This window comes from Phalacrocorax carbo, chromosome 3 (assembly GCF_963921805.1).
Source record: "Phalacrocorax carbo chromosome 3, bPhaCar2.1, whole genome shotgun sequence".
Lineage (NCBI taxonomy): Eukaryota > Metazoa > Chordata > Aves > Suliformes > Phalacrocoracidae > Phalacrocorax > Phalacrocorax carbo.
In genome coordinates, this window is record NC_087515.1 from 99,928,236 (window position 1) to 99,945,130 (window position 16,895).

Sequence of the window (16,895 nt, forward strand, 5' to 3'; positions counted from 1 at the left end):
AAGAACGCTTCAGAGAATTAAAGCCATTCTGACCAGAGAAACTTCAGGAACAAATACTCCAGAGCTAATAACAGATACAAAATCAGAAAAGGCAGGAAGTTTTTCCTCCCCAAAATCCATCTATTAGTGTATACTCTACAAAATAACCATTGTTGATTTCATAGCTAAAATATTTAAGTCACTTAACTTACAGCCTTGAAAGTATATATTGTTAAAACAATTGAGATCTGATTCTATTTGTAGTTATATTAGTGTTAGAAAAATTAAATCAATAAAATTATGCCATTGTAAGACTAGTACATAACTGGTAATCAAACAGTTTTGAATCCCTAAATAAGTAGATCAGAAATCAACAAAAAGAATATGAATTTCAGATGGCCTGATTTCTTTGAAGCTTACTCTGGAGTCTGTTTTCCTCCCATTCTTGGTACAGACAAGGAGTAAGACAAAGGAATCAAAAAGCCATCTCATTTGTGCAGACTATTAATTAACATTATCTTCACCATCAGGTCGCTGTTGTATTTCTTTTGTGTACTTCATTTCCAAGAAAGTGTTTAAAAAAGTGCAGACAGCATTTTAAATGACACTTTGTCTTTAATATGCCTCCCCTAGTTTTGCAGGCCAAATCACGTAAGTACATTGTGGACACTGCTGAAAATAGAAACTTTGGTAATGATTTTAAAAAAATGTTATTTACAGTTTGGAAGTCCTTCACTGCTAATGTGCCAATGTAACTGAAGGCAATGGGGTTTCAATAGGTCATGAACAAATCATTGTAATAAAAATGAGCAGTGTTTGTGTTCTATTAACTGAATTTAACTGCACATTTTGTACAGAAGCTGTGTATTCAAAATCTTTGGAATAATCTTTTCTTTTTATATATATTCATGTTGCATCAAAATAGTAATTGTATAGAAAAATCAAACTTATGTATAGAAGTACTGTTCCCCCTCTGCCATCCCTGCATTGTTAATGCAGCATGCAAGATAAGGCAAATGTGGCAGTTTTGGATGTAAAACAGCAGGATGCAGAACTTCAGTGGGAGGATGAGATATACATATCATTGCTTCTTGTGGGGAAAAGCCCACTTTATCTTTCGCAAATGAAGCAAACTCCCCACGCGCTTGGGCAGAAGCATCAAGACACAGGTTTGAAATGAGGGACACCATATGACACTGCAAGAGCAAATAGGAAGAGGCCTTCCCTAAAACAAATACAAAATGAGATAGCCTTATGAAAACAGAAGAAAATATCAAATAAAACACAGTTTACAGGTGTGAAGTTGAGCATTGAATTGCTTGAATTCACAGGAGAGTTGTAAAAAGTAATTGATGACTTTGAATTTCAATTCAGGACATCCTAATCCATGACTGATAACATTCTTCCCTTTTACCATTGTTTGTATCCAGTTCTTTTACCGTAGTAAGAGTATGTACAAAAGAAAGGGCAAGGGTTGTAAAAAGAAACAGATTGATCATGTTTTCTCTAACTAATGGTGGTTCCACTCTACCCAACATGAGAAGAGGTACTGAATCCTCTTCAGTGTAAAAATCTGTTTATTTGGATGACCAGTAATGGGTCCAGGAATTTAATTCTTACTCATAGGCTTTATGTCAGACTTAAAATCTTTCAGGTGAGATTTTATAGTATAGTACCTGAAAAGCACAAACTCCACTTATAGTGTGTAGTCCTAAATAAAAGAAGATAAATTATTTACTGCAAACTTGCACATGAATGAGTGCTAACCTGAAAGTTTACAAAGACTTCAGAGATGGAGCAGTTCATCTTGAGTGACCTCAACAAGCATGTGCAGGACAACCAGGGGATCAGGCCCAGCCACCACAGGTTCATGAAAGGCAGGTCCTGCTTGACCAACCTGATCTGCTTCTATGACAGGGTGACCCACCTAGTGGATGAGGGAAAGGCTGTGGATGGTACCTACCTGGCCTTTAGCAAAGCCTTTGATACTGTCTCCCACAGCATTCTCCTAGAGAAGATGGCTCCTCATGGCTTAGACAGGTGTACTCTTCCCAGGGTAGAAAACTGGCTGGATGGCCGAGGCCAGAGAGTTGTGGTGAATGGAGCTAAATGCAGTTGGCAGTCATTCACGAGCGGTGTTCCCCAGGGCTCAGTGTTGGGGCCAGTCTTGTTTAATACCTTTATCAATGATCTGGATGAGGGGATTGAGTGCAACCTCAGTAAGTTTGCAGATGACACCAAGCTGGGCAGGAGTGTTGATCTGCTCAAGGGTAGGAAGGCTCTGCAGAGGGACCTGGACAGGCTGGATCAATGGAACGAGGCCAATTGTATGAGGTTTAACAAGGCCGAGTGCCGGGTCCTGCACTTGGGTCACAACAACCCCATGCAACACTACAGGCTTGGGGAGGAGTGGCTGGAAAGCTGCCTGGCGGAGAAGGACCTGGGGATGTTGGTTGGCAGGTGGCTGAACATGAGGCAGCTGTGTGCCCAGATGGCCAAGAAGGCCAATAGCAGCATCCTGGCTTGTATCAGGAATAGTGTGGCCAGCAGGAGCAGGGAAGTGATCATGCCCCTGGACTTGGCACTAGTGAGACCGCACCTTGAATATTGTATTCAGTTTTGGACCCCTCAGTACAAGGGCATTGAGGTGCTGAAGTGTGTCCAGAGAAGGGCAACGAAGGTGGTGAAGGGTCTAGAGAGCAAGTGTTATGAGGAGCAGCTGAGGGAACTGGGGTTGTTTAGTTTGGAGAAGGGGAGGCTGAGGGGAGACCTTACCACTCTCTACAACTATCTGAAAGGAGGTTGCAGCGAGGTGGGTGTTGGTCTCTTCTCCCAGGTCACTAGCGATAAAATGAGAGGAAATGGCTTCAAACTGTATCAGGGGAGGTTTAGATTGGATATTAGGAAAAATTTCTGTACTGAAGGAGTGGGCAGGCGTTGGAACAGGCTGCCCAGAGAGGTGGTGGAGTCGCCAACCCTGGAGGTATTTAAAAGACACGTAGACATGGCACTTCAGGACATGGTTTAGAAGACGTGGTAGTGTTGGGTTGATGGTTGGACTTGATGATCCTAGAGGTCTTTTCCAACCTTAATGATTCTATGAATCTATGAATTAAAGCATATGGCTGTTCTGACCAATGAAACTTCAGTAACAAATACTCTAGAGCTGCCCTAACCAGGGGCAGCTGCAATAAAGTCTCCAAGTACTCTTGGTTCAAGGGCAGCTGACTGAGCTTGATAGAAGCTGCTAGAGCTTCCTCAGGCGCATATCCACCCTGCTGCCCTTACCTCACAGCAGCAGGTGCTCTCAAGTTTTGAGGCTGTTAAAGTACCTACCATGACAGCTGAAAGCATAGTAGGATAGAATTAAGTCATGGGTAATTCTCACATGCAACTTGGAATTTCAATTTGCTTTTTTTAAGACTTTGGAGAAAGCTGAGAATTTATTTATGCTGCAGGGAGAGGGAACAGCAATGACTGCTAAATCCACCAGGCTGAACGGGTTTTGTGGATGTCACTAACCTACTCTGGTGTGAAAAAGAACTTCCTCCAAAAGGCCTATAAATATGTTCAAAATCTCAGCAGTTTCTATTTTAAATCCACAAAAATACTGGAAATGTAATTACAAATTAAATAGAGAATATTAAAAATATATACAAAACTTAAAACCATCCTGGCTGATTTTCCTAAAGTGATATATTTTCTGTGGATTTGCAGAATATTTTATGTGTCAGTTTTCATTAAATCCTGGAATAAGTAGTTATTCTATTTTTGTCTTTTCAGGTCTGAGTGGAGATGATTTCTTGGAGTTAGGCCTCCGTAATGGCAGAGTAGTATATAGCTACAATCTAGGTTCTGGCACAGCAACAATCACTAGTAAACCACTTGATCTGACACTCAATATTCATGTTGTCCATCTTGGCAGATATTTCCAAAAAGGCTGGCTGAAGGTAAGAAATTATTTTGTTTAGAAGAATTGCTCTTACATGAAAGTGTTCTCTTTTTTTTTTTTTCTTTGCACATTTTACATGTAGAGTTTAAAAATTACTTTTCTGTTTCCCTGTTAAGTTTGGAGGACTGTCTTCACTAGGAGTTCCTAGATGAGATAAATTCCTTTGTTGTAACAAATATAAATGTTTCATTGAAAGGTGGATGATCAGAAGAATAAAACTGTCACTTCTCCTGGGAGACTAGTTGGACTCAATGTCTTCAGTCAGTTTTATTTAGGAGGCTTTCACGAGTATACTCCAGAACTCCTACCAAAAGGATACAGATTTAAGGATGGCTTTCAAGGTAAACATTTTACTGGTTTCAATTCCTTTAAAACATACATTAGATTGTTTCAGTTGCCTATGAAATAAAGATCTAAAATCTCTGTCTTTTATAAGGAAACAAATTAAGATATCCTTGGCTGAGATTCCTGTGGCTTTTTCATTATTTCACTACAATAACATGATGCAAGAGAGTCTTTGCTAAATATTTTTAATACTTCTGTTTCTGATAAAAATGGAATTTTCCATGACATCATTTCTTCTTATCTGTTCCTGTTCTACAGCATTGCTCCAAAAGGACTTGCTTTCTCTGTGGTATAATTTAGATTCTTCTCCCAGCTAGCTCTGACCATTGTCACTGGCAGTGCTGGTTTGGGTAATGGTTTTCATGCTGAAAACTTCTTTCTGATAGGACATCATGAAATCTAAATTTTTTCCCTGACATCATGATCTAGGTCTCTAGACAGGACCTAAGTAACTCCTGCTAGGAATATATCAGCTATTTATCTAACAGTTAATAATTCCTATCTTGAAACTGATATTCGAAGCTCTGTAAAAATCTTAATTCAACTCCTACCAGAACAGCTATGAAGCAAAGTATTTGTTCATAATGCTTCTTTATTTGCATTCCTTATTTCCATAGAAATAATGGACTCAGTATTTGTGAGGTAAACAATTTATTTTAAGCACTGGAAAGCCTTTGAAATTAAATAAAAACATTTTGTCAAGGCAGAACAAAGTTGGAGGCACATTATAAAAGGCAGCCATAGCAATAAAATTCACTTTCATACGCTACTACATGCCATTTCCACTAAGACTATGTAACCGCCTCATTTCCAGCCATCACCTTACTTATACAGAAACTTCCTCAAAATCAATTTCTTACCATATAATCAACTCTTCACTCAGAAAGTCATATGAATTAACATTTCACAGTATCACACAGAATCACAGAATCCCAGGTTGGAAGGGACCTCAGGGATCATCTAGTCCAACCTTTCTAGGAAAAGCAGTCTAAACAAGATGGCCCAGCACCCTGTCCAGACGACTCTTGACGGTGTCCAACGTGGCCGAGTCAACCACTTCCCTGGGGAGATTGTTCCAATGGGTAACTGTCCTCACTGTGAAAAATTTCCCTCTGGTGTCATTTCATCTGTCTCCATCTTTTCAGGAAGTATGGATTGAAAAGTTATACTTTTCATAGCTTCTTAACAGCTTGCAAGTTGTCATATCATAAAACATAATGTCTATGCACGTATTTTAATAGTGTCAATATTTGTGAAGTACTTCAGACTTTTTTTATAGACATGTTAATGTTAGGGGTGACCAGCAGGAATCTCTGGTGCTTCACTTTAACTGCAAACCTTTTGCCAGTTTTATAGGTTTCCCATGTTGTAACTGTATTGTGATGGGCAGATCTCTACAAATGCAGCATGAATATTCTTCCAGAAAATAAAAAATATTTCAAAGTTTATGTACTGTTAGTTACCATGCTATTTATTGACTTTTCTTACCATTTAAAAAGAAGTTTCTACCTCAAAATTTTGTCCAACATGTAATGCATAAACAGTTTTCTCTTTGTCCCTGTCATTCACGGTATTAAGTCTACTAATCCATTCCGTGCTCCAATTCCCAGCAGCAGCTTCTCTCTGTTCTCCAGAGTATACTGACTTTCAAGGAAGCTACACTTCCCTGTGACCATTTCCTATGACATTTTCTTATGTAGTCAGCATCTCATTTGTTCTTCTACCTCAGAAATCTCCCCAATTCCAGCTCTCAGGATCCTCAGGATCAGAAATAAACCTCCATAGCCCTTCTCCAGAGTAGGAACTGCAGTACCACTAACATAAAAGAAAAATTTGAACCATTTTACTTCAGCCAGTCTGCAGCTATAGGGAGCCCACAGAAAAAGTCTGGAAGTGACAGTCAAGATAAATTTATCTAGCACATAGTTGATTAAACCACTCAGGCTTTTGGAAGGCTGGTGTTGTCTGCTTTTAAAGACATGATTTATTAAAACCATTTTTCTTCTAATACCGGAGTGTACCTCTCCTTTTGTAAGGAGAGGATCACTACTGGATCAAGAAGCACTGAGGTCAGCCTTGCTGCTGCAGACTGTCCCCAGTGTCAGTGTGCACTCATTTAGCATTTTCCCTCTGTACAGCTACTGTTTCAGACCATTTCCTCCCTCAGCTGCATGTCTTTAGCAGTTGTTGTTCAAGTAATTTCCATGGGGGAGGAGGAAACTGAAAAGAATGTCATTAAAAAACTCTAATTTAATAATCAAAAGATTAGGAATTTTAAGTTTAGGAAATATTGGGGATCAGCACCTACAGATTCTTTCGATCGGCTGATGAATGTTTGATAGTACCTTAGGCAATTTAGAAAACTTCCTTCAGCCCCTGTGAGAAGATAAAGAAACTAGTAAAGACAGAGCTCAGACAAAGCAGCCAAGCTCATGTGGAGTTTAAGGCACGCTGAACTCTGAGCTTCATCTGAATTTGTAGCTCCTTGTGGGCTTACAGGAGCCTTTTGTAAATAGGAACATGGTAGGACTGTTTACTTAACTATGCAGCTTTTCTTTATTGTCCTATAACAGTGTAATTAAGAGACCTTTGAGAGTTTTCTGAGGTGTGTAGCAGAGCATACTGCAGCTGCTCTAAAAAGTCAGTGTGGGTTTTAGGTAGCTGCAAGTCTTGTGGCCCAAGAGACCCAGCCTGCTTCTTATCGACAATCTGAAATGGAGTATAAAACCAACTGCCTCATGTTCAGGTCTGCACAACTCAATGCTATGAGTCACCTACACAAAGCAAGATAGAGAATTATTTGGAAAAAATCCAGAAGTTACAGCTGAATTTCTCACATCTCTGAGACAGGCAAAGAGAAATCTGGTGTCAGGGAGAACAAAAAAGAGGGAAAGTTCTGATGTTTCATGCTCTGTGCTACCATGATGCAGGCTTTAACCATAGAAGCAATTGATGGAGAGCCAGGTCTTGCATCTAGAAATAAGTGAAGAGCGGAGAGGGAGGAGCAACTGATTGTTGCTGTGGTCCTGTCCATAAATAGGGTGAAGTATGGCTATAGAAGCAATCTGTTGTTTGACAGCAAATAGCGTTAAATGGAGGAGTAAAAGGCAAAAGAAGCTCTTACCATAAAGCTGAACTGGTGAGGAACTTTTTTTGCACTGAAGAAGCCACCTCTTCATATAAATGATTTTGCAAAGAAGTAAATAAAATTCCAGCTACTGCAGTCACTTTTTAAAATAAAGTAAACCTAGAACTCAGTTGAGTTCCAAATAGATACAAATGTAGCCTTGTGGTCAATGTTGTGTTCATGATAAGCTAGAATACATTGCAAGCCTTCCAGGACAAAGATTACTTTTTATATGTTCCTCCATCACAGATGTCACAGAAGGAAAGTGACTTCTGAAGTAGTTTTTAATCAGTGTTGCCTCTTGCACCGCAGTTTGGTGTGATTAATACAGGCCCTCTGGGTGTGTGGCTTACAGCTCAGACCAGCACTGGGTAGTCATTGTGGGGGGTACCTTCTCTTTTAGACAAACACCCCACTACTCACAAGCAGTCAAGAAAAACAAGGAAAAAGCAAAGCACTTTAGGACAGGTAGAATTTTAGAAATGTGTAAATTCAGTGTTGCATTCAGGTAGACCACAGTTTATCTATGTATCTATTTCTGTCAGTTCTCTTGCTCCTTTTTTAGTACATCTGCTTGAAAACACCTGCTTGTGTAATTTTTAGTCAAATTAGTACCAAGTGCTTACAAGCAGGTAAGGGAGACTAGTGAGAAATTTTTGAAAAAATTATTTGTGTGATAAGGATATATCTGGGAAAAAAAGTAAAGCTGAGTAATTAAGTGATATTTTTTATTATAATCTCTGAAGTTTCCTTAATTCATCGTTGGTAGCTCTTTGGTGGTTTGTGAGCTCTGCTAGACCAGGGTGAAAGCTATAAATTAACTCAAGAGTAAAAAAAAAAAAAGTAATTGACAAAAGGCTCTAAGTGTGGTCTAAGGAGTCACTAGACAAAAAGTTACAAATAAAAAGGTAGTACCTCCTCTGTCTTGTTGCATCTGATTTCAGCTTACTTGGATCAAACTCTTATCTTCAGGATCAAACCAAGTTTAGCTCACAAATTCAGAAACTTCTTTTGAGTTCCTCTTACAGACTTGGCTGTGTCAGAAAACCTCTCCACTATTCAGAATAGTTGGCAGTCAGTCATTAAAAGAGGCCCAGAACTGGCAGAGCAAAGGGAATTCAGGTCAGAAAGAAGGCACATTCATCAGCTGATGCCTCTGCAGTAGATTGTATGGTGCATGCTGTGACAGGGTCAAATTGCTGCTCTGAGTCTTTATCTGCATCCCACTAAGAATTAGAAGAAATAAGAAAATTAAATTAAAAATCCAGCTGAACTCTCAAAGCTGGGCCAAAAAAACCTCTTGTACCTACTGTATGCTTTGTTTACAAGTGTTCAAGAAGTGTTTCTACCCTAGATGTTCTGCTGGTACAGTTAAACTAGTCATCAACACAAATGCCAGTTTATTTTCCATTATGACCTTACCAGTTCTTGGGTACTCACTGTGCTTTCCATTGTTTACACAGAGCTCTGGGCTGCTTTTTCTTAGTACTCCAGCAAGACTCAGGAGAGCAAAACATGCTTTATCTGCTACTGATAATCAGATGAAACATTAGTTAGCATTTACCAAGCATACAGTGGCCTAAAACCAACATTGTAAAAAGCAAAGAAGCAATAATATGAAGATTGCAAATAATCATCAAACTAGGTTATTTTTAAATTGCTCAATATGAGTTTTTGAATTCCGGGTTATGCATCAGTATAAACAGAACTACAAACTATCTGTAATGTGGAAAAGGCTGACTAAGAAAGCTACTTTTACTAACATTGTTCTAACTATAGTTAAAATAGTTATTGTGATATAAATATGACTTATATTTTGTTCAAAACAAATTACGTTATTATAAAAAAATCACAGTTGGACATTCATTGTGTCTTTAAGTTGCAAGTCTTTCTTTTGTTATTTCAGTGAATTATGCAAAAGCTCATATTCATGTAAAGTGATTTTTTAAGAAAACAGTGTGATGATTACTTGCAATCTCCATATCATCTCCTTTCCCTGCTTTTAATATTAAGCGGAGCCTCTGGAATGCACTGCTGAATACCTACTATTCTCATGATTTCAGGCACTACGGGAATTCACCATATCTCAGCTAAATTGTATAAATCAGGTTTAGAAAGGTATGAGCATTTCCAAATACCTTACTGTTCTGGTTTAACTAAAGTGGTTTTAAACTTGATTCTTAGTTTAAAATTGTATATATTTATGTATAGATCTGGGTGACATTTCAAAAGTGCTTAAGGCTACCTTTAAATGTGACCCTAAGTCACTCAGACGTTCAGGTGTTTCTTGAAAAGTTACTTAGGGTTTGACCCAAGAAGATAGAATATATGGCATTATCTTCAGCTTTGCAGTACATGAATATACACATGGATCTGGACACATGACTAAGAAATGCTGATGAGTTAAGTTAGACCTGTAAGGCTAACCATCCTGTGAGCCATTCTTCGCTAGAAGAGCATTCTTCATTAGAAGAACAAAGACTTTCCAAAGGGACAATCCCCAGAAAGCCCACAGGCTAAGCAGGAGCTGCCTGGAGGTAGTGAGTAGGGAACACCTCTGCTTCACTGTGAAGCTATGGCTCCTCTTTGCACTTGAGATACCAATTTATTAGCAAATTAAAAGAATGTGAGGGCATAGATCCAGGCACTGGCACTCAATCATCTCTACAAATAAATTCTTACAATGGTCCCTGGCAAATATTTGGTCTGTGACAACTATTATTTTTTCAAACAATTCTTCACTGTTTAGGGACTTAACATAACCTAGGGACCATTTCTCATCAGTAGTCTGGATGCTGCTATACTGTTCTGGAAAGTAATAAAAATTTGGTAATATAATCATGACTATGCTAGATCACTTGCCTGCAGGACCAAGTAACAAGCCGTGGAAGTATTTACCTTACTAGTATACATTAAACTTTTGAATTATTTTCTGAGATCAAGGGCCTGAAGGAGCAGCATTCATCTACTTTAAAATGTGATCGTGTGTAACATGATCTGTATGTGCCATGGACTGAAGCATTCACTTAAGAATGGGAGAATCTGGTTCTTTCCCTAAAGGAGCCCTTTTCAGCCTAAGGAAATTCAAGTCCACATTCCCTGCCTGTATTATATTTGTCAGGATTCTCTGGATTCTTACATATTTTATATTAAACAGACTTCTTGGTCTCTGTTCTTTTTTTCTGGGTTTTCTTCTTTGACCACTTTTATCTGATGCAGATGCATTCCTGTAAGAACATGTGTGCATAAACACAAAATTGCACCTAGTCACGCCTTAGTCACTGACTTCTTGTCTATTCCTTGAGAAATTAATTCAGTTGTTTTACCTATCATTAAATGAAGGAACCTAAAATCACCCACTGATTTGCCTGAACCAAACGTACCAGCATACCTTTAGCTCATGTAGATGGTATGATTGCCCGTCCACTGAAGACATTCTGGTGGAACACACTCATTGAGGGTTGACACTGTCCTGTTGTTTGGTTTGTTTTGACTCCTTGTATCTGTTTTAAACTTCATTTATTTCTTCTTTCTACTTTTGAGGTTGCATTTTTGATGTTCAAGTTCGCACCAGCATGAATCAAGAGTTTAAATCACCAGGAACTCCAGAAGGTCACCCCAATTCCGGTCGCAGTGTTGGACAATGTAAAGATTCCCCATGCAGTTTAATAAAATGCAGAAATGGTGGGAAGTGCATAGAAGGTGGCTCTACTGTTTAGTAAGTATAATTTTTTTTTGTAGACCACAGCATAGACTGATCTCTAGACTAATAACTATGATAATTTAGTGTCTTGATAACAGAAGTCTCCAGAAGCCTATCCAATTATTAGAAAGAAAACTGCTGACGGGTTCATTCAGTTACACAGACAATTTTAATCTTACCATAATAAAATCAAAACTAAAATATTAAAATTATGTTATAACACTTCCTGGGGAACAATTCCTGGACTGGTTCCCCTCCACTGAACTCACTGGTATCCAGGCTTACTACAAAATGCATGAGAAGAACTAGATACTTAGGAAAGACTTTTTTAAAACTGAGCAGCCTAGCTAGCAGAGAACAAGTAGTGAAGAGGCGAGCTCGACTGTCTTGATGTCTGAACATGGCTGATGGGGCAAAAATAGGTGAATTCTGTTTCCTGGAAATTAGTATTTTCATCTAAGAACGCCTTTCTGGAGTAAACCAATGACTGCCCAACATCAGAAAGTTCTGAGCCAGTTTAAATCCTTAGGAGCTCCCTTACCCAGCACCTGTGCATTCTATCTCCTCCTCAGTCTCTCCCTAATACAGTTCTCTGTGCCTTCCAGTTGTGATTTCTGTGGTTACTTTCCTGACTCTCAAATGCACCTTCCCTGGTCACTGTTCGTGCCATTCTCAAGTGTTCATTCACTGTTGTCTTCCCAGACCTGCTGGCTGGTCTGCTCATGTAAGACCTTCTTAACGCTTCAAACAAAATAAAGTGTGTTAGTAAGGATCTCATATTAAAATTGTTTGAACTACTTCAGTTCATCATATAAGCTGTTCACCTGGCTGATCTACGGGATCAGCTGGCCCAGAAGATGAGTCTATGGTGTTTCATGCCCTAGCAGTAAGTGTAGATGGATCTTAGTGTCCAGACTGTAAGGCACACAAGAAGGAAGTATCTTTGCAGTTCCAGATTGCTGATGTGTGTCAACACTTCCATTTTAATAAATCTTGTTTTCAAACATTTTGTCACTCAGCTGTAAAACCTTTGCTGAGGAATGCTTTTGATTTTAAAAGTATCTGCTGAGATTAATTATGCTTGCTTCCCCTCATGCGCTTCTGCATGTGTTCATTTATTTACACCTATTTGCATAGTTTTTTTAAAAAGAGAAAAGAGCTGATTTAAAACATCTGAAGACACTGAAAACACTGTGGACAGCAATACAGATAAGAAGAAAAAGACAGACTTTGCACTGTGGAGCCTTTGTGTATGATTCTTCTTCAAAACAACAAAGGCCTGTCCTACTATGTGCTACAAAGAAAAGTTTGCATACCTATCAAGCTAAAAACAATCTACTAACTGTGGGTTGGAGAGAGCATTGTATGGTAGTTGGTTTTGTTGCCCCTGAGACAAATCTTCACCTGTAAGAAAACCTGTACAAAACTAGTGCTTCTAAGATAGTAAGGCTTTACTAAAATTTGGAAAATTCACCCCTGAGATTCAGCATACAGTTCCCTCCCCATTCCCCTTACAAAGGTGTTTATAATCTCTTAAATACAGTAATGAAGAAAATGCTTTGAAAGATGTGATTTGGGATTGCTTTCTGATTGTTGCACTACAGTATGTCCCAAGTATTGCACTTTGCAGAATCCTTCCAGAACCATTAAACCCTTGACATTCAGAGTGTTTGATCTTCCTGAGGAACAAGAAGGGAGAATGGCATTCTTTTCACTTGTGAGCATAGTAGAAGAGATACAAATCCAAAACTGAAAGAAAAAAAATATCAGAAATGTGGGCTGAAGCATCCACTCCCATCTGTCCATCTACACCACCCTGACTCCTTGCTTCAGCAACTTAGCCAGCAGTGCTAAGTCATCTCTGTGTGTGCAAGGTACACAGAGCCACCACCACCAAGACCTAAAGAACATTTGGAAAGCAGGTGGCAGGCTAGAGTGGCAGCCGGTGACATAGCTACATTGGAAGCTTGATATTCTAGTCAGGTTTTTTTTCATCATTATAGTATCATAATTTGTATTCTGGATTTGTTTAGGATCTGTTATAAAACGGGGGGGGGGGGTTTAATTTGTTTGTTTCTGGGTGTTGTTTGTTTGTTTGTTTTAAATTTGTAGTGACCTACTACTGAATTATACTTCTTTCCTCATACATTTTTCAGGACAGCTAGGTCTTCACAGTCTATGTATATGTGCATGCATGTACCAGTAATGGCCACTCTTTTCCTCTCACAAAAAAGTGAAATATTGCCAAAGATTTGTGGAGATAGCATGCATATCATTTTTGTCAATGTATAGGAGCTGTCAATACCATCCCATGTTTTCTCAGAGGGAACTTTTTTCTGTTTGAAGAGCAGACTCCTTGAGGGAACTGGATTTGTTCCCCTCGTATTTGTTCCCAATATTTTTCCTCCTGAAAGAAGATCTTTCCAGAGGTTTTTGTTATTGTTTTGAGCTATTTGTATGTCTTGCCTTCACCACCCTGCCAGAAAGTGTGCAGTGCCATTAAGCTGTAGATTCACTTGCTATAGGGATAATGCTTTGATTTAAATAGAAGCAGAAATATACAGCATTAAACTTTACATTCTGGCCAGCAACAGAGCACAACTACCATGCTTTAACAAAATAAAGAGGAAATATTTTAATAATAAAATGAAGAATTTTATATTCAAGGCACAATAATACCCTCCATTATTTTATTTATGGCACAGAGTCATAGACAATAGAAAATTATAAATAACAAGATTGTCTGTGATGTGTTATGGCTATTGCTTGTTGCTGAAGTCAAAGAAAAAGTATGTCATGTGTGCACTTTGAACAGAACATCAGACATAATGCGCAGGATTCCGTTTGCAAAAAAGTAAGCATGTAGTGCCACTTGGCACTACATACTCCTGGGTAGACCATTTGGGCTTCAGCTGCTGCTTCAGAAGAGCTTAGGACTCGCATAAATTTTCTGTCCTACCCCCAAGCCTCATGTGGATTTCTTAGTACTCTATAGCTTTCAAATAGCACCATCCACTTAGGTTTAGGAAATTATATCATACCCCTATATGGTAGAAGGATGCCCCATTAAATGCAATGCTGTAGTTTCATTATTAGGTTAGATTCGAATAGAACCAATTTTCAGTGCAAGGAAGGAACCAATCTTTAATGCAAGGACATACTTTTATAGTTCTTAAGGGAAACTGTTTAATTGTTATGGACTAGATCAATAAAAGTTTCTGCTTTCAGATTTGCTATCTAAAAGTTGTCATCCAATTTGGCTTATTTAATAGGACACTTTTGCAGCATTCAGTTGTTCTCTTTGTTTAAATATAGTTAATTTTCTTCCAATATTACTTTCTTCAGACTGGTTTTACCTTCTAGCTTGAAGATAGACTGGTTTTTGTTGATGGTCTATTTTTCTACTGCCTGAATTTAAAGCCACTTTTATTTAGAGATCTCCTCCATTGCTTAGCATCTTTCAGTTCCAATAAAATACAAATTTAAGAACAATGTCCAGAAATCTGCAGCAGTTTGGGTAACCTGATGTGGTCAATACAGGCCATTATGAATGTGAGAAGTCCTGCAGTATCTGAGATACCCATATGATGTTGACGAATGTGACAATTCCTTCTGAAATAGTAGTTGGAGGCCAGGTGAGATACCCCAGGGAGTTTCAAATAGCACCAAACATCTGCCTGGTCTCAGCTGGCCTAACTAGTTGTACAAATTAATTGACCTCTGATCTCCATTGAGTATAAGCCGTCTTACATGTAGGCACCTAAATTTGCAGGGTTGAATCCCTCCTTTACTGCTATAAGAATACTTGTTTGATTTGACACCACATTTGCATAACTATAGGAAGTTGAAGGTTCGTTAGCATTGAACATGACATTTCAAATGATATATTTTTTATGTTTAATGTAAGAATGCTCTTTGTTTAGTTTAGGAAACCACATTGGATGTAAGCAAACCTTTCAGTTCCTTCACAAAAGTTCTTTAGGATCTTTAGTTATTTCCCTGTTTAAGTTTGTTTAAGATTTTGTGTAGTAACATACAGACATACAGACATATTGCTCACATAGTTTATAAAACAAAACTACTTTTTTTTTTAAAATGTTGATTGAATTTTTATATAATAAATTTCAGGGTTTGCTCTATAATCAACAGTGACATAAACTTCTTGTCCTTCCTTATGTAGGACCTGTGTTACTTGTTTCAGAGCTGAGTTTGGCTTTGGTAAGGTACTTTGAACCTGAAAAGCCATTCTGTGAAAATTGCATGTCACTGTTAAGTATTTGACAAGAAACAAACAAGAAAAAGACATTAAATTAAACCATACTTTAACTTCCTAAATACAAAGATTACAGAATTTGAAGTGGTATCTGGAATTTCCAGAATTGAAATCAATCTTTTGTTGTGTTTCTCTGAAAGCTGTGAATTTGAGAGTTCTTGCTTCACAAACTGGCTGACTTTGCCACGAATGTGCTGTGAAGTGCACCCTGTTAGGAGTCCTCTGCAAACCTAGGGGTTTCAAAATTGTCCAATTTCCTCTCAGACACCTTATCAAAGTTGTACATGAAAGCCTTCCTATCCTTCCCCCACCTAAAAATACGCTATAGGAAAAATAACATACATTCTGGCAGTTGCTCTTGAGAAACTCAAAAGCTGCAGTATAGGAGAATCAGTTGAATCCATGCTGTTCAGAAACCCTGAAATTAGGAAAGCACCTTGCAGTGAGATTTAGCTCCTAAGATTTAGTGTCTCTGGTGAGCTAAATATGTAAGATCCCATCACAGTCAATGGAGGTCCAGGCCTTTCCAGTTGTCTGAACATTGACATTCTAATGACACAGATCCTGGGATACCTTTTCTGTTCTTCATAGGGTGTCCAGAAGAGCACAAGTCTTCCGCAGTTGTTCAGTCTTATCTGCCAGTTTAACACAGATCTCTCAGATACACCATGGCATGTCAGATGGCACTAAATGGCTGCACTGAGGCAATTGAATGCAGCATCTCATCATTAGAGTCATACATGTATTGGTTTGTGGGATGGATAGTGCTCCAGCTCCCCTGACTGTTTCAGCTGATTCACTGTTGATTAGCATACGAGCTCAGGCACCTACTGGAGGATCACATTGCCTAAACCTGAGCATTCAATGGTCTCTGTCAGAATCTTGTCTCCCTGGTCAAAGGTGCCTCACTCACATAGCTCCAGGAAGGCAACTGGAGGCCATCTGGGCACCTAACGTGACATAAAATTAGGTGTCTTGATCTTAGAATATTATCTCTGATACCTAAAGAAATACAAGGAATGTCTGGATGATTCTCTTAGTCATATGATTTAGTTTTATGTAGTCCTGCAAGGAGCAGGGAGTTGTACTTGACAATCCTTACGGCTCCATTCCAACTTGAGATATTCTGTGATTCTAAATGGGTCTTTAAATCCGGGAGAATCAAGGCACGGGTGATGTGGCAAGCCATTGGTTCTCCTGGTCTGCAAAAACAACAAGAACATATAGAGAAACCTAGATCAGCATGGCAGGCCACATGATGGAAAGGATTTGAAATGCTGCCTCTTCCCTTATCTCTCTAAAGGTTAGGAAATTTTGGATGTAAACTACTCAACCCCAATCCAACTTTCTTAGGAGTGTTAAGTAGAAGAGGTTACATTCATTCATAGACCTTTACCACTGTATGCCATAGCAAACCTGTTCCACTCTGTGCAAATAATTTTCAACTAATTAAAAAACCTAACTTTTATTAGGTTCTAAAAGACAAGAATGAAAAGAAACTTAGACATATGCAGAT

General features: G+C 38.6%; 1 protein-coding gene across 1 annotated transcript in view; it reads left to right on the forward strand.

Moving 5' to 3' along the window:
- The window catches only part of EYS (eyes shut homolog), an 888,772-nt gene that overhangs the window by 842,717 nt on the left and 29,160 nt on the right, over nt 1-16,895 (forward strand). Inside the window, exons 38-40 of the mRNA XM_064448569.1 lie at nt 3,763-3,929; nt 4,128-4,272; nt 10,947-11,121. Coding sequence (XP_064304639.1) covers nt 3,763-3,929; nt 4,128-4,272; nt 10,947-11,121 — 487 coding nt within the window. The remainder of the gene's footprint in view (nt 1-3,762; nt 3,930-4,127; nt 4,273-10,946; nt 11,122-16,895) is intronic.